The 18,357-nt window shown below is 46.8% G+C and overlaps 1 protein-coding gene across 1 annotated transcript; it reads left to right on the top strand.

Moving 5' to 3' along the window:
• Positions 1-15,369: 15,369 nt before the first annotated feature.
• LOC119382042 (uncharacterized) lies at positions 15,370-17,711 on the top strand. Its single transcript, XM_037649781.1, has 2 exons — positions 15,370-16,107; positions 16,191-17,711. The coding sequence occupies exons 1-2, from the start codon at positions 15,370-15,372 to the stop codon at positions 17,709-17,711; spliced, it is 2,259 nt and encodes a 752-aa protein (XP_037505709.1).
• The last annotated feature ends 646 nt before the right edge of the window (positions 17,712-18,357 follow it).

Below are 18,357 nucleotides of genomic sequence, written 5' to 3'. Positions count from 1 at the left end.
TTAAGATTGTGTTTGCTCAAAATGAATTTCATAAAATCGCATTTCTACATTTTATAATGACATGTTGACACTTTCGAATATGTATAACGCATGCTAAGTGTCTTATTATTACAGTGATACACCTTTGTTATCTCTCACATTCTGCGGTTGAGTAATACCTGTTTTTTTATTCCTTTTTGTTGTTTTGTGTTCTAGCTAAAAATTATTTTATAGTCTCCCTCACATAATACTCCTACTTAAAGCCTGTGGAGTACTTGTAAATAATTAAATAAATAAATAAATCACAACAGTTGGCTTTCTTATCTTTCCATGTATTTAACCATGTATTATGTATCAATAATCTCGCCATTCATCAATGCCTCCAGAACGCTTTAACATTTTGTGCAGGCATTGAAGACACTCTTACTCACTTGGAGGATCACAGTGGTAGTTTGGTACCTTGTGGTGAGTTTTGTGCTTGCATTCTTTTGAGAGTGCACCCGAGGGTCACGGGATGGAATCCCGACTGCGGCAGCCGCATTTTCGAGGGAGATAAAAATGCATGGGCGGGGGGCCGTGTATAAAGAGCCCCAGGTGGTCCAAATTTCCGCAGCCGCAGACTACAATGTCCCTTATATCATATCGTGTTTTTGGGATGTTAAACTACACCAACTATATAATCCTTCTTAGAGGAAGGAATGACATTGCTTGGTACTGCAATATATTACTTCTTGCATACGAAGTATTCACTTTAATTTAAATGTAAACATTTCGACAGAAATCTGGCTGGGCAGAAGATTTAGGAGGTCACTTTTGTGTAAATCTTTTCATTCAGCAAGATGATGTGTTTATCAAATTCTATCTAATGTGGCATTACTGTTACTGTATATAAGTTACAGCAAAACTGACAACACGTTATTCTATTTGTGTCAACACCAAGTGTGCACTAGGTAAACAAAAAGTAAACTAACAACATGTGAAGAAATGACACCTCAGTGAAAAATAATAAGTCTGCGGATAGAGTTCGGTGTCGTCATCACCGTAGCCACCGCTGACAGTGATGATGTTGATGATGACGATGAAAAACAAGTGCGTTCCAAACCACACGTTCTCTTTTTGCCGTCACAGCACAGCACATTCAAGGTACTCACTATACGCCTTGACGATGAAGATGATGACTATGATGATCATGGACAATGACTGGAAACAATCAACAACCACCACGAGAACGTGCCCAGACCTCGTCTTTGGCAACCTCAGGCTAGATCCGATACCACAAAGCAGTAATAATGACGGCAAAACGAAATGCACAACTCGACACAACATACCAGTTATGACCAGTTAACATTGTATATAACTATACACCGCTTGGCACGCATTTACATGCGTGAGTGGTCAATGTCACAGGTGATTTACGGTAATACTGGACAATCCCACTGCTTCGCCCAGTCATCATCATTCACTTCATGGATATGCCGTGATTTTTTTTAGTTTTCTCTGAAGTTTGATTGTTTGAGAGGGTTTGTAGGAGGGTGTGATCAACTAAATTTAGTTCTGAATGTTGCTCAGAGGCATGTTTTTTTATTCAAGAAACGTGATTTAATACTAGATGCATTGTTTTATTTAACTAACTTTGCAGATGAGCACCAGCAGCCAGCACCAGCAGCAGCGGAACCTGCAGTTGTCAGTCACGACGGTGCCTGACAACCTTTTTCAAGTTTTTGGTGGCCAAGTGACATTGCCTACATATTATCGAGATTAGAATTAGGTCAAAAGCTCTAATATTGCTGGTATTAGAAATTTAGTTCCTGCCTCTATTTCCCATTTCTTTGTTCTTCTTTATTTAGTGAAACATTTAGTTTATTTTTCATAAATTGTTGGGATTCCATTGTTTTGTGCTCAGGTGTACAGGTAACTTCCTCGTGAATATTTCCAGTGAATATCAGAAAAGTGCTGAAATAAGGTCATAATTGCTACACATTGTGTATGGGCAATGACATTTTACTTCTGAAGGTTACTTTTGTATGTGCATATTTGCTCTCCACTGATGGTTTTGTAGCTCTAAGCAGCCAAGGTTTCTGCTAGGAGTAATTTTCGTTTACTTAATCTTGAAAGGCTTATAGATGAGTATAGGTATCATTTACAAGGAGTTGATAATGTTTATAATTATTTTTGTGCAGATTAAAATCGGCCAAAACAGCTACATGCCGCTAGAGAAGTGGCAACATCTCATGAGGAACACCACTGATGGGAGGTTCTGCCTGGAGCTGGCACGGCACTTCTGGCCAGCTGCTGAAGCTGCCAAGCGCTGCCTCACTGGCCAGGCATGCCGCAGCTACTCCACCGGCCAAGTAAAGCTCCAGGCAACCCCAGAAAGGGTGGCGATGATGGGAGGTAAGCAAACGTGCATAATTATTATAAGTGTTGCACTGCAATGCACTTGGTGTTTCACTGCTTAACATTAGTACTGGAGGTTTGATGCTTACCCACAGGCACATTTCTGTAGGAGAAAATTCAAATGCATTGCTAAAAATACAGGGTGTCATTTTAAAAGGTTTTTTTCGGTGGTTACTGAGGCAACTGGTATCTGAATAAAAGCCTCTGAGGTCCAGCGGCATTTTAAGACTTTTTCACTAGGTGAACGCATGCGCCGTGGTAACGCGAAAAAGATGAATTTGGTTGAAGCTGGTTACTGTGCTTACTGACCAGTGTACGTGCAGCATGCATCTCATGTTGCAGCAAGATAGGTTGCATTTTATTGCTCTGAATTGCTATTGGCCAGTTTGATACAATTAACGTTTTATTTTACATTATCATGGAGTTTAAAGAGATGAAAATTGCAATTGCATGAATTGCTCATGTTCTACAAAATGATGATTTTATCGCAATTTGTTAGCATATCACGGTCAAGAACGGTGTGGTTTCAAAGAAAGGAAAAACACTCAGTTTCCTCTCTTGGCTTGCTATCACGAAGAAGTTCTTTTCAAGTTTTAACCGCCTTAACATCTTACACTGTGAAGCAAAATAAATTTGATTACACAACAGTAAATTCATTTCCTGGAACTAAAGAATGAGTTGGAACTATTACATTTCACTGTGCGAATTTTTCATGAAAATAAACTGCTGTAGAATTATGCGGTAGATTTTTCTTTGCATGGCTTATAGACTTGATTTTAGCTAGAGTTCATTGTGTTTTTAATCAAGTGACTCATGTACTTATTAGGAGGACTTATTGCGTATATTTATTGGTGTGAAAAGGTAGCTCAAAAAATATCACAGCTACCGCTCCTTTACATGAAAAAGTATTGGATAATCCCTCTGAAATCCTGTTTCTTTTTCCTCTATATGTCCATTTTCTGTATTTTTCAGGGTGTCTGCAGCAATACATAGGCACAAATGTTCAGGCAGGAAATCCAGAAGAAGTGCGCTTAGGTGCATTGCGCCGTTACCTGCGGAACTACTTCACTGAAGCGGCGAGACAAGGGAAGCGAGGGCGCAGCACCACGAAAAAAAAGAGAAAATAAATCTGAATAAATGAGCCAGCCTTTTTCTTCTTGCCAAAATGGAATTATGCACGTTGCTTGTTTATCCGTACACATGTGGGTCAGAATGTGCGTTGCAATTTCTACTCGTAAATTTTTGTAGTTTCTTTTAGCCAGTAAATTAAGTTTGCTGTCATGAACACACAACACGTCGGCCCCATGTGTATTCGCTGCCTGTTCCCATCCGCCAAGCTCATCCGTCATCCACTATATGCCGCTATCCGCTATCCAGTGTCCGGTATCTGCTATCCGGTATCCACTATCCGGTATCCACTATCGGTATCCAGTATCCGGTATCCAGTATCCACCCACTACATTAATCCACTATTATACTGGATAGTGGTTTCCACTATGCCCGCTATTTGACATTTTCCAATAGGGCGTTTGAATCGCACGCTCACTGACATGCTCGCCATGTATGTCCCGACTGATCATCGCGACTGGGACATTGCGCTACCCTTTGTCACTTTTGCTTACAACAGCTCGCGCCACAACACTGCTGGATATTCTCCCTTTTACCTTTTGTATGGAAGAGAACCGATCTTGCCGTTCGACACGCTCGTACCCACTCCTGCCCACCTGTCCACCGAATATGCTCGCCACGCTATTAGCACAGCCGAAAAGGCCCGTCAGATCGCCCATCGACGCCTTTCGGACTCGCAACTCCGCCAGAAACATACATACGACAGTTGCCACCGGAACGTTCGCTTCAATCCGGGTGACCTCGTTCTCCTGTGGTCTCAGTATCGGCATGTTGGCCTGGCCGAAAAACTTCTGCCCAAGTACTCCGGCCCTTACCGTGTGCTACGCCAGGTGACTGAGGTTACCTATGACATCGCCCCTATGGACCATACGGCGCCCTCTACGTCTTCCAACGTCATCCACGTCGCTCGCCTGAAGCCGTACCTTTCACCCACCACCTGCTAACAAGCGCCGAGTCGGCGCTTTAGCCGCCGGAGGTCGATGTAGCGGGGTTGCAGGTATGACTGTGGTGAGGTGTGCGAAGAAGAGGCAGACGACGTGTCGGTGCTCTGAGAATACGCAACCGCCATCTTGACTGCTGGACTATTCCATACTGGAAATAAGTTAAATATATTCGTAACAATATTTACACCGACCGAGTCACAGAAAACAGTGGAGGACAATCCGAATGACACAGATATATATATATATATATATATATATATATATATATATATATATATATATATATAATCACACGAGTTTATTTTACAATATTAACTGTTGTTTTTTAGGTCCCGAAACAACAATATGATTATGAACAACGCTGCACCGGAGGGCTACGACAACTTCGGCCACCTGGGGTTTTTAACGTGCGTCTATATCTAAGCACACGGACCTGTAGCATTTCGTGGCCATCGAAATTCGGCCGCCGCGCCAGGGATTCGAACCCGAGGCCGTCGGGTGAGCAGTCAAGCACCGTAACCACTAGGCCACTCCGGTGGGTGAGCTCACACAGAAAAAGCCGGCAGATCCCACGCATTGTGGGAATCGATGTAATGCGAAGCAGCCAGCAAAGAGCTGCATACATCGTCTTGTATGCCACTGAGGAAAATGCGTGTCATGGTTTTCATGCTAACTCCTATTATTTATGTTCGTCACACAGTAACGTCACGCACTACCAACTTCGGGGTCGATCAAGCTAGATAAACGGCCGCCAGCGCCCCATGAGCGTGGCACGCAAGTCATGCTGTACATGACATACGTGTAATGACTTTCATGTTAACTCGTGTTATTTATGTTCCTCACACGGTCACGTCGCAAGATACGAATTTTGGTGTATATAAAGCTAGCGAAACGGCCGCCAGCACCCCATGAGCGTGGCACGTAAGTCATGCTGTACATGACATGCGTGTCATGATTTTCATGTTAACTCGTGTTTTTATGTTCGTCACACAGTCACGTCGCGCAAAACCAATTCCCGGGTGGATCAAGCTAACGAAACGGCCGCCAGCGCGCCATGATCGTGGCACGTAAGTCATGCTGTACATGACATTTGTGTCATTATTTTCATGTTAACTCGTGTTATTATGTTCGTCACATAGTCACGTCACAAGATACCAATTTTGGTGTATATAAATCTAGCGAAACCGCCGCCAGCGCCCCATGAGCGTGGCACGTAAGTCATAATGTACATGACATGCGTGTCATGATTTTCATGTTAACTCGTGTTATTTATGTTCGTTACACAGTCACGTCACAAGATACCAATCTTGGTGTATATATAAATCTAGCGAAACCGCCGCCAGCGCCCCATGAGCGTGGCACGTAAGTCATGCTGTACATGACATGCGTGTCATGATTTTCATGTTAACTCGTGTTATTTATGTTCGTTACACAGTCACGTCACGCAATACCAATTTCGGGGTAGATCAAGCTAGCGAAGCCGCCGCCAGCGCCCCATGAGCGTGGCACGTAAGTCATAATGTACATGACATGCGTGCCATGATTTTCATGTTAACTCGTGTTATTTATGTTCGTTACACAGTCACGTCACAAGATACCAATCTTGGTGTATATAAATCTAGCGAAACCGCCGCCAGCGCCCCATGAGCGTGGCACGTAAGTCATGCTGTACATGACATGCGTGTCATGATTTTCATGTTAACTCGTGTTATTTATGTTCGCTACACAGTCACGTCACGCAATACCAATTTCGGGGTAGATCAAGCTAGCGAAACCGCCGCCAGCGCCCCATGAGCGCGGCACGTAAGTCATAATGTACATGACATGCGTGTCATGATTTCCATGTTAACTCGTGTTATTTATGTTCGTTACACAGTCACGTCCCAAGATACCAATCTTGGTGTATATAAATCTAGCGAAGCCGCCGCCAGCGCCCCATGAGCGTGGCACGTAAGTCATGCTGTGCATGATATGCGAGTCATGATTCTCATATTAACTCGTGTTTTTATGTTCGTCACACAGTCACGTCACAAGATACCAATTTTGGTGTATATAAATCTAGCGAAACCGCCGCCAGCGCCCCATGAGCGTGGCGCGTAAGTCATGCTGTACATGACATGCATGTCATGATTTTCATGTTAACTCGTGTTATTTGTGTTCGTTACACAGTCACGTCACGCAATACCAATTTCGGGGTAGGTCAAGCTAGCGAAACCGCCGCCAGCGCCCCATGAGCGTGGCACGTAAGTCATGCTGTACATGACATGCGTGTCATGATTTTCATGTTAACTCGTGTTATTTATGTTCATTACACAGTCACGTCGCAAGATACCAATTTTGGTGTATATCAAGCTAGCGAAACTGCCGCCAGCGCTCCACGAGCGTGGCACGTAAGTCATGCTGTACATGACATGCGTGTCATGATTTTCATGTTATCTCGAGTTATTTATGTTCGTTACACGGTCACGTCACAAGATACCAATTTTGGTGTATATAAAGCTAGCGAAACGGCCGCCAGCGCACCATGAGCGTGGCACGTATGTCATGCTGTGCATGACATGCGTGTCATGATTTTCATGTTAACTCGTGTTATTTATGTTCGTCACACAGTCACGTCGCAAGATACCAATTTTGGTGTATATCAAACTAGCGAAACGGCCGCCAGCGCGCCATGAGCGTAGCGTGTAAATCATGCTGTACATGACATGCGTGTCATGATGTTCATGTTATGACTTGTCATTTATGTTCGTCATACAGTCATGTTACGCCATGCCAATTTTGGTGCACATTCGATGAACCAAGCGACCAGGAGAGCACAAAGTCGTAGGCGGCTAGATAGATAGATAGATAGATAGATAGATAGATAGATAGATAGATAGATAGATAGATAGATAGATAGATAGATAGATAGATAGATAGATAGATAGATAGATAGATAGATAGATAGATAGATACGCTCAAAGTCGCAGAAGTTCGCTAAGAAATGCTTCGCATTTAAAAAGATGTGCGAAAATGCACCTGACTAAAACGAATACACGAAAATCTCGTTTTGCGTTCACCCTGCAACGCCTTGGATTTTGTAAACCAATCTCTCGTAATCAATTTGGCATTACCACGCTTGCTGTTCATCGTGTTCTTTAAGCAACAAGTGCTAAAGCCTTTCATAATCTGTATTTTCAGAGGAAGGCGAGCTCCACTCTTCCATGGGTATGTTACGGAGCGCTCGCACACATTCATTGACTTGCACGCTCATTTGATTCATTTTGGACGTATTTACTATAATTCAATGATAGTCCATTCTCTTGTATTATTCACATTAACGTCGCACGTATGAACTGCGCTTACAGTGATTCAGTATGCAGTAAGACGTACGAAGCAGCTACATGAAGCTAGTCGCTATATCAAAGGCGGTGTTCATGGTACAGAAAATGTTATCGCGAGATGGTTCGTACAAACAAAACGTAATATGCACTGTTATTTTACTTTCGTCGTGCATTGGAGTTATTCATTTTGACTTAAGAGGGAACAGGGTCCGGCAATCGGGACGACTGCATAGTTTCGCGGCAACAAGGCGAGAGTGAATTCGCATCAAAGGCGTTTAACGATACTTCGCTGTACTTCTGCGTTATTTAACACGCTAAGTACAATGTGGCGAAAAGCGTCGTTGAACAGGGAATATCGCCGGAGCCGACGTTTCGACAAGTGGTCTTCGTCAGGGCAGCAGCTCAATGCGGAGGAGAAAACGCATTGAGAAGTTGCTTCTCCTCCGCAATCAGTTGCTGGCCAGATAAAGACGTCCAGTTTTCAAACGTTGGCTCCAGCCATATTCCATGTTCAACGATGCTTTTCATCGCTTCAAGCCTGGATTTTCCCCTGAACTCCTTCTTGGTTGTATTAGGTCCCAATCACTTCCACATCTTGCGGGAAACGTTTATACTGTGCGAAGAGGAGAAGGCGAAAACAGTGGCTATCGGCCACTTGTTTAATGTGACTTAGTGGCCTGCTGTATGCTTGATATGCTTGCTAGTAATTTAAGCTTGGCGCCGTGCGAGGTCTTTGTCGCGGTGTACTCACTGCAGCCAAAAAGCATTTTTGGGGCTTCGATAGGCTATGGAATACAATACCATAAGCTTATGTGATGAAACAATAGAGAATATGTGCTTGTAAGTAGATTCCCGCTTTCTTCGCGCAATTTTGACATCGCTGTATTGAAATTTTTTATATGTCTTTATTGAATATTTTTAAACTGTGTCTCATACTTCGTTGTCGTATGCAGAAGAAACGTCAGTGATCAATCCCACGACCGAGGGTAAGTGCTTCGTCGCTTTGGATTGCAGTTTGAAACGCCACCAAATGTTTGGATTCAACGTGCGGGATCCATGGACGCAGCCTTTCGTAGTCGATGTAGTAAGCTATGAGGTGAGCAAACGCCCACAATTTCTCAGCGAGCACCTAAATTTAAAATAACAACAATACTTGTGATATGCGCTCACCGCAACCAGGCATCGTATGTTGGTTTTCTTCACCCTCGAACCCCGCATGCAATTCGCCATACCGGCGGTACTAAAATGACTGACAATTTATCATTAGCCAGAACAGAAAATATATAGGTATTGTTCAAGTGACCATTCAACCCTTGGAAACGTTTCCGCACGCTTTTTTAGGTAAATGGCTCATAAAGCGGCTCTTGCGTAACGCAGGGCAAGAAATGTGCGCAGATCATGCGCTGCTAATCGTCTTACATTCGGGCCATTAAGCGCAAAAAACAGGCTGAAACTTCAACTGAAAGCACACTGCTACATTTCATTGCGTTGCTTGCTTAATGAATGTCGGCACTGAAGCTTACTTGGAATATAGCGCTTCTAGTGGTGGTTCCTAATCGAAGTCTCATCCGTAAACAAAAAAAAAAGATTCAGCGCTACAACAAGCAATATAATGCATCATGTTATGTCGCTGGCAGTTTTTGGCCAACTAGGGCCACTGAGCATGTGGGTTGTGTCGCTATCAAACCGCCCGAAATAAGCGATCCTTGTATCTTTTATTCGTTAGTGGGCCAATTCAGAAGTACCGTTTTAATCATTGGAACTATGCACCTCCGCATTTTAGCATTTATGCAGCGCCGCTTAAAAATCATAGCTGTATCGTCCATTGGTAACTATTTCCTCTTGCATCTATGACTTCCAAAAACAACCTATGCAGGTTGGTAGGTGTACACTTTGCTATACTGACACAGAAAACCGCACTGATTATTTCTTTTTCCTGTAATTTAGCAGGCCCTTATCGCGATATGCCTGCTTGACACTTTGAAAAAAAAAAGAATCGCAGGTCTAAGCAAGAAGGAAATACTGTTGGTTTTTAACATGTCGCCCTCACTCCTCCTACAGCTATGTACTTTACCTATGCCTTGAGTTAAAGTAATAATTCGCATTTTTAAGACTGGGTAACGTTTTCCTTTTAACTATTTTTGGGCGGTTAAAGGTCACACCAGGTAAGTAGTCCCACAGAAACGTCCCTAAACTGCTCTCAACTGAAGCAATCGTTTGCCGCCACAAACACAAGGCATGTGCATTACATTCTATGTTAATAACTGATGCCTTCAGTGTAGCATCCTGCCCTTTGATATATCGTTTCTGCTTTTTCTACAAAGATACTTTATGGAGTCTTCACTGCGCTATAGCTTAATGTCCAAATTATTCAAATATGGGAGACTGCTTACAAAATGCTAATATATTACACCGTTGAAGCCGAAAGTTCCGGTATACAGTCTTCGGCTATCAATTACGTTATATTATCATTCCATGTCGGGTTATCGTGAAAGAACATAATTTATTCATGTTACTTATGACATTTGTCTTTGGACCCTGCCGGCCCGGTTTGCAATCCACCTTGCCGAGGAAGATGCTTTTGATTTATTTATTAATTTACTCCCCCTTCAGTTACACATCCTCTCCGCGGTAGATCACGTGACCTTCTTCCCTTTCCACCGTCACGAGGCCCCTCATTTCTGCCTAGCCAGCCTCATATGCTTAGCTAACGCTGCCACCGATACCCGGTCCCCAAAAGCAGCTTCGCTCTCATAATTCGATAGATTTCTCTTATTCGATAGCCTTGTCTTAAATTTACAGCTAATGGAAATTTAAGGACTGTAACTAAAGTTATTCTGTGAGTTCTATATGCGGTGAAAATGGCTCATTTAGCTTGCAAGGCTCGTCTACATCAAACGAGATACGAGCATTTGTGAAGTCATTTGGTTATGAAGGAACACAGAAAGAATATGTGAACACATTATCAAATTTGTGTGAAGGCTTCAGCGATGTTATTCGCCCGTTCGAACCCGAGAGAAAGCTCATGGAAGGGGAGAGGAAGAGAGATGAAATCTCTTCAACAAGCGTTGATTAGAATTGCCTAAAATGTCTGATGCATATGTACTGGCGGAAGAACTAAGAGATGCGAACAAAAATTTGTGTACCCACTGATGATGTGAAACGCCGAGTAACTCACACCATCTCCCGCTAAATGGGACCATGAGCCGATGCCAAGCAGTCGAGCCCGCGTTTTAGAGGGGAGAGGGGAGTGGAGAGGGAAAGTGGAGAGTGGGAATGAGAAGGGGAAATGGGAAGTGGCGAGAAAATGTGAATAGGGGAAGTGGGGAGGGGAAGTAGAGAGGGGAAAGGGAGAGGGGTAGATAGGGGAAAGGGGGAAGAGGTATGGGGAGAGGGCTTGCGCATGCGCAGTAAGGGTGGTGACGCCACACACCACCACCACCACCGGATTGAACTCCGCCATAAGATGCTTCGCATCTAAAAAGGCCATAATGACTGCAGGCTCGAAAAAAAAAACAGTAAGCATGCACGACCTGAGTTGGAACCTTGAATATAGCGCAAAGTGCGACATTATCAGGATAATGGGATAGCCGGCTCTAACGTAGCCTACCTCGCCATGTTTTTCACACATAAACAGTAAAAAATTACCCTGGTGTAAATGAAGTTCTACTCCCATGATAGGATGACCGACCCGTCAATGCAGGCTGTGCGTTTAACACTGACGATTTTTCTGAGGGGAAGCCTCAACGACTGACCTCCCCGATAACATCGCCGATAACAGTGCAGCTAAATTGATTTCGTCGAAAGTGGCGCCGTAAAAATCAGCATGAAGGTAGAAATTTTTGAGTATTTAGATAGACTGGGCTGTGATAGCAGCGACATCGAACGCGAAGCAGAAGGGAACAGACCACCGTCTGCGCATAGCGTTGTCAATGCGTTAGCCAGGCTAACTCAAATAGGCAGCATATGGTCCACCAGGAAGAGTTTCAACCGTGGGACTAATCATGTTTAAGTCATTTCAATATAGACCAACAACTAACAATTTTAAAGACAATTACAGCTAACGCACTACGTCGCGACAAGGTGAAACCACATGCGCTCGCTGACAGAACTTTGGTGCCACTATCAGGTGGTGCTCCCCATCAGATGAATGCTCGCTACAAAGTATGTTTTAAAAATATTTAGATAAAATGTTGTCTAAGCAGGGATCTGTAGATGCATGAATCACATTTTTAATCCCAAATTAAGGGCACAACAGGGTATCCTGGACTGTGATTACAAGAACGCGCTGCTAAATATGGGAGGGAATCACTACGAAGTGAGGCAGTCAGTGAACAGCTGTCGTTATATATTGTGAACTAGGTCAGCGAGGGATATAACTACAGGGGAATTTTGCAGATATATTACGTTCTGGCCGCCAGGATGCAGCAGCTGCGGAACACTAGGTGTGGTGAAGCTCGGAGTCGTAATGCAGCGAAGGGTACAAAAAGCAGTGAACCTGGACAGGGCGCAGGTTGAAGCTGAGCCTGGCAGCATTCAACACACGCATCTGTTTTAGATGCGAAGCATCTTATGGCGGAGTTCAATCCTGTGGTGGTCTGCGGCGTGACCAGCTACTACGCATGCGCGAACCCTCTCCACACACCTCCTCTCCCACTTTCCCCCTTTCCTCTCTCCTCCCATCTCCCCCACCCCTCTCCACCTATCCCCTTCCCCTCTCCCGTTCCCCTATCCCCTTCCCTTTCCCGTTCCCCTATTCCACTGTCTCCCTGTCCCCTTCCCTCTCTCCTCCCCCTCTCCACTTACCATCTGAAACGCGCGCTCGACATGCGGAAACGCTGCTTCGCGTCGCCTCATGGTCCCCTTTAGCGAATATGGTGTGATTTTCTGTAGAACAAAGCTAGCGAAGATACTTTAGAGTGAGGAAGAGTTTACGAGGTTATCATGAGCCTAACTGACGTTGTGAGAACGGCGGAAGCATATGCAGTGCTGTCTAATAGACACGTACACTATTAGAAATGGCCGGAAAGATTGGCGAGGGTTTTTATTCCGCAATGATGTTGCTGGAAACGTCGAAGAATTCTACGGCACCATTAAAAACGTAACATTTGTGTTAAAACTAAGGAGGAGACATGAACTGAAAGTAATGCAAGGGTACAGATAGATGTCCAGCCATCATAATTAGAAATTTATAGAGTTCTATGAGAATGTGGAATTTGCAATGTGAAGGGGAAAAACCCAGTGAACTATTGTCAGGCCAGTGAAAGAAACCCACGTGACCGGTATGGCGAATTGAGGCGCCATCCATGAACTGGGATCAAAGTTAAAATCTGCGTTCCGTCTCTTTTCTCCCAACTCTCTTCAACCCCCTTTCTGGCGAGATCAACTCCCTCTCCTCCGGCAGGCGCGCTTTCCGCCGCCTTGCTGGCGCCGCCGACTTTGAAATCCGTTAGAAAGTTTCGTGTCTGGCGTTGGTAAGGCGTGCGTTAGCCGTCGTCGCTAGACCGTTTCATGGTGCTCGCTCGCTGTGTGTTTGTGCGACGAGACCTTTTACGACTCGCGCTGTTCGTGCATAGTGCTTTGTTGCTCAAATACTTCCAGAACAAGTCCCGGAATATAGGTTCCGGCCCCCAAAAGGACGACAGGTGAGCGTGCCCTTTGAGTCGCGTTTTTCATTGTCAATTTGAATTCACGTACGTACCGAGTAGCTGTCCTCTGCAGTGGGGCTACAGTTAATGTTTTCAAAAATGACTGACTTGAAAAGGGCACGATGCTGCGTTTAAACCGTTATACGAACAAGCAGCGGATATGAAGCCCGTGCGACTTAACTATAGTTACAAGTTTACAACTATCACAGAACCGCGTGCTTGAGTCTGTGCTTAGCATTTGTCTCCGGTTAATTACTCGCCATCGCCTATAACCGCGTTTAGACTGTACGTATCGCACCACATTTGATGAAAATGTTGACTTTCGGAAACGAGGACAGTAAAACGAGACCAAAGATATTTTGTGTTGTGAGTGCAATTCATTCTTTTGTGTTCTGGCACGTGCTGCACGACTGCAGTGTTTGCACAATGCCTGATTGCAAATTGCGTACATTCAAACGCGCAACGAACACGCGACGCATCGGATGCAAAAAAAAAAGCGCCCGGCGCGCTGCACGGCGCAGCACGCGGGCGAGGGGGTCATTAAAAGAAGAGTGGGAGAGGGAGCCCGCGCACGCAAAGAAAACAAATATAATAAAAAAACGGCCTGCGCGAGAGCTAGGAGAGGAGGCGCGGCTGGTGTTAGTGTTGCCATGACGACGCATACCGTGTGCGCCGCCTTCTGCAGTTTTAGTCTCTGAAACTCAGCCGCCAGAATAGTAACTGAAGGGACGCTTGGCGCTGCCAGCGCTGACGTCATGAATTAAGGCGTCCTATGGGAGGTATACGGAGTAACCTCCCCCTGCTATTGTCATGAGCGACTTCAACGTGAAAGTGGAAAACGAAGCGGAAGAAGCAATCGGAAACAATGGACAGGATGTGTGGTATATAAAGCGGATCCTGACAGAACCACTAGTCACACGTCCAATGACACGTCATACGCCCGAATGCGCAACCAGAAGACTGGCGAAAAGAAAATCGAATGCAAGCAAACAGCCGTGGCTGCGGGCTCCAACTGCAGTCCTCACTCGACAACGAGCCACACAGAACGGAATTCACGCATACTCGGTAAAGAGCTGTGTTCCCTGTGCCAGTGCAGGCTGGTCAGTTAATTCGGTGCACTTCAGTACCAGCTCTAGCAATATTAGAACTTTTAATGGAATTCGCAGAACAAAGTCCTCTCTGCCGAATGAACACCATATTTTAAAATTATACAAATAAAAGCTGACATGGAGAAGTCCTAGCGATGAAACAATGAACGAAATATATTTCCGAATGTGCAGGTATCTAAGTCTAACGCAGCCATACAAGTACTAAGCAAGCTAAAAAGCAGCTTTTATAGGCTGGTACCAAAACAAAGTACCAGCCAAGATTTGATCAGAGTAAAAACAGGATCTAGGGTTGCAAATGAGAAGAAGCACAGGGCATTAGAACAAGAACAAAGTGAAGACATGGCTCTTATTACCGAGGCCGTAACTCAAATAATGTCTGAAGCACGACTTCTAGATTGACGCTCTTTCAAACCACTTAGGACATTATAATGAAACGACAACCAATGAAAGTGTAGCGGAAGCTGCTCAGCACCACCGCATTCTTTTCTATCCCGTCTGCAGCCGGCCGTCGACAGCTCGCCTACGCGCGGCGCCAGCGCCTCCTCCTCCGTGTTCGGGGAACAACGTGTTGTCGGGGCCGGTTCCGGGAATTAGCACCGGCGGCATGCTGCGTCTGCTCGCTCGGGGGCCCCCTTTTTCCTCTTTCTTGTAGAAGAACGCGGGGGTGCCTCCTTCTCTCCCTCGTCGAGGGGAGCTCTCGTCACTCGCACGGAGTGGAAATAAACAGTCTTGCCCTGCAACTCCAAACCAGCTTCACGTCTCTTTTCTCGCTGCCTCCGGCAGCCGACATCCCCGGCCGCTACAAAATTGGTGACCCGGACGCTTCAACGTACACGCCGCGATGAGCTCCGACGACAACGCTGCTGCCTCCACGCCTGCGGTCATCGCCACAGAACTGAAGCTACCAAATTTTTGGCCGAAAAATCCAAGAGTTTGGTTCAGCCAAGTGGAGGCCCGTTTTCAGCTCCGGCATATCACCTCGCAGTCGACAAAATATCTTCACGTCGTCGCAGCCCTGCCCCCCGAAATCGCCGACGCTATCGACGACATTTTGGTTTCACCCCCCGCGCAAGAACAATATGACACCCTCAAAAAGACGGTGCTGGACCGCCTCGAGGCGCCTGAAGAAAGCAGACTGCAGCAGCTCTTGTGTCGCGAAGAGCTGGGCGACCAACGACCTTCCCAACTGCTGCACCGTATGCGGCAACTACTCGGTGTGCACGCGCGTCAGGACGGCCAGCTCCCACTTCTTCGTGAACTTTTCCTGCAACGGCTCCCCCAGTCGGTGCGCGTGGTGCTCGCGGGTTCAAATGAGACGTCCCTTGATCAACTAGCGCAACTTGCCGATCGCATCACGGAATACTCAACTCCAACCTTTGCGCTCATAGCTGCTGCAAGAACACATGAGCAACCAGATCGACTGTCGCGCCTTGAGGAGAAACTGCAACACCTTACCGAGACCATGCAGAAACTTGTGCTATCTGGCGCTCCCCAACAGGACGAGCAACGACGCAACCGATCCCCTTCAAGACACCCAAGCTCTTCCCAGAGAAGCCATGCACGAGATACACAGGACGGAGTTTGCTGGTACCACCGTCGTTTCGGCACGGGTGCTAGCCGCTGCACTCAACCTTGCTCGTTTCCGGGAAACGCTCCGGCCAGTCGTTAACGGCGGCTTACGACATCGGCCCTCCACCCAGCCGCCTGTTTTTCGTAGTCGACCGCGTAAGCAACTCGCGCCTGCTAGTCGACACGGGAGCCGAAATCTCTATTGTCCCGGCAACCCCCGAGGATCGCCGACGTAGCAAGAACACATCGTCGCTGCAGGCAGTGAACAACACTGCCATCGCTACGTACGGCTTCCGCTCGCTGACAATAGACGTCGGACTCAGGCGCCTGTTTCGCTGGGTCTTCGTGGTGGCGGATGTTAATTTCGCCATACTCGGAGCAGATTTTCTCAGCCACTTCAACCTGGATGTGAGCGTACGTGACCGTTGCCTCAAGGATAACAACATATCCCTCAAAGTACGTGGTTTGGAGTCAAACATCTGCTCATCTGGCATCTGCGCCTTCCAGCCAGTATCAGCCTACCACCACGTCCTGGCCGAATTCCCCTCGCTCACCAAGCCCCGCAACACGGAACAGCCGGTGAAACATAACGTGACTCACCACATCGTCACCACCGGGCCGCCAGTCACCGCCCGGCCACGACGGCTGTCCAGCAAAAGGCTTCAAGCTGCACGCAGGGAGTTCGAGCACATGCTGCAGCTGGGAATTGTTCGCCCTTCGTCTAGCAACCATTCATCGCCGCTACACATGGTGCCTAAGGACGACGATTGGCGCCCGTGTGGTGATTACAGAGCCTTGAACGCATCGACAACGCCGGAGCAGTATCCTCTGCCACAAATTCACGATTTCAGCGCGCGGCTGGCAGGTACGAAAATATACAGCAAGATCGACCTTGTAGCGGCATACCACCAAATCCCCGTCGAACCGCAGGACATACCAAAAACAGCCATAACAACTCCGTTCGGCCTGTTTGAGTTTGTCCGCATGCCCTACGGCTTGGAAAATGCCGCACAGACCTTTCAAAGGTTCATGGATGAAGTCACCCGGGGTCTTCCTTTCATCTTTGTCTACCTGGATGACATTTTGGTGGCCAGCAGAACGCCTGCGGAGCACGAAGAGCACCTCCGCCAGCTCTTTCAGCGTTTGGATGAGCACGGTCTGGTGTTGAAACCTCAAAAGTGCGTGTTTGGAGTAGAGGCGCTCAACTTCCTCGGCCACCACATCACTGCTGAGGGCATTATGCCATTGGAATCGAGGGTGGAATCCGTCAAGAAGTTTCCAGCTCCAACATCTTTTCGCAAGCTGAGGGAGTTCCTCGGGCTCTTAAACTTCCACCGGCGCTTCATTCCGTCTTGTGCTCGAGTGCTCCAGCCATTGACCGACCTGCTGCGCCGAGACGACCAAAAGGCACCAGAATTTTGTTGGTCTGACGAACACCAGAACGCTTTCCAGAAAGCTAAGGACGAGCTAGCCGCGGCTACCCTCCTCATTCATCCACGCCTGAAGCTCCTACACGCCTCATGGTGGACGCTTCCTCCACATCGGTCGGAGCAGTGCTGCAGCAACAGGAGGGCGCCCAGTGGAAGCCACTGGGCTTCTTTTCGAAACGTCTGAAGCCTGCAGAAGCACGGTACAGCACTTTTGGAAGGGAGATGCTCGCAATCTATTGTTCCATTAAGCATTTCCGCTACTTCCTCGAAGGCCGTGAGTTCTACATCTTGACAGACCACAAGCCCCTCACCTACGTATTCAAAAACAACAGTTCCTCCTACTCAGAACGAGAGATCCGTCAGCTCTCATTCATCTCCGAGTTTTCGACAGACATCCGCCACGTTCCCGGGGTCGAAAACGAAGCAGCTGACGCCTTGTCTCGCGTCAACGCTTCCGGCACAGAAGTCCTGGACTTCGAAGCCATGGCCGCAGCTCAGCGGGACGACCCCGAGTTGACAAGACTGAAGGGAGGGGGATCTTCACTCGTGCTCTCGGAGGTTGCACTTCCCTACGTGCAGAGCACGATAACCTGCGATACCTCCCAGGCAGCACCACGACCTTTCGTCCCACTGAACTTTCGCCGAGTGGTATTCAACACTTTCCACTCCATCAGCCACCCAGGTGCCCGCGCCACCCAACGGCTGATAACGCAACGCTTCGTTTGGCCCGGAGTCAACGCGGACGTGCGACGATGGGCTCGGACATGTGAAACGTGTCAGCAAGTGAAAGTGACTCGCCACAATCGGGCTGCACTACAGGAATTTCGGAC

This window comes from Rhipicephalus sanguineus, chromosome 2 (assembly GCF_013339695.2).
Source record: "Rhipicephalus sanguineus isolate Rsan-2018 chromosome 2, BIME_Rsan_1.4, whole genome shotgun sequence".
NCBI lineage: Eukaryota > Metazoa > Arthropoda > Arachnida > Ixodida > Ixodidae > Rhipicephalus > Rhipicephalus sanguineus.
Note: the sequence above shows the minus strand (reverse complement) of the source record. Positions and strands in the feature narration are given on the sequence as shown.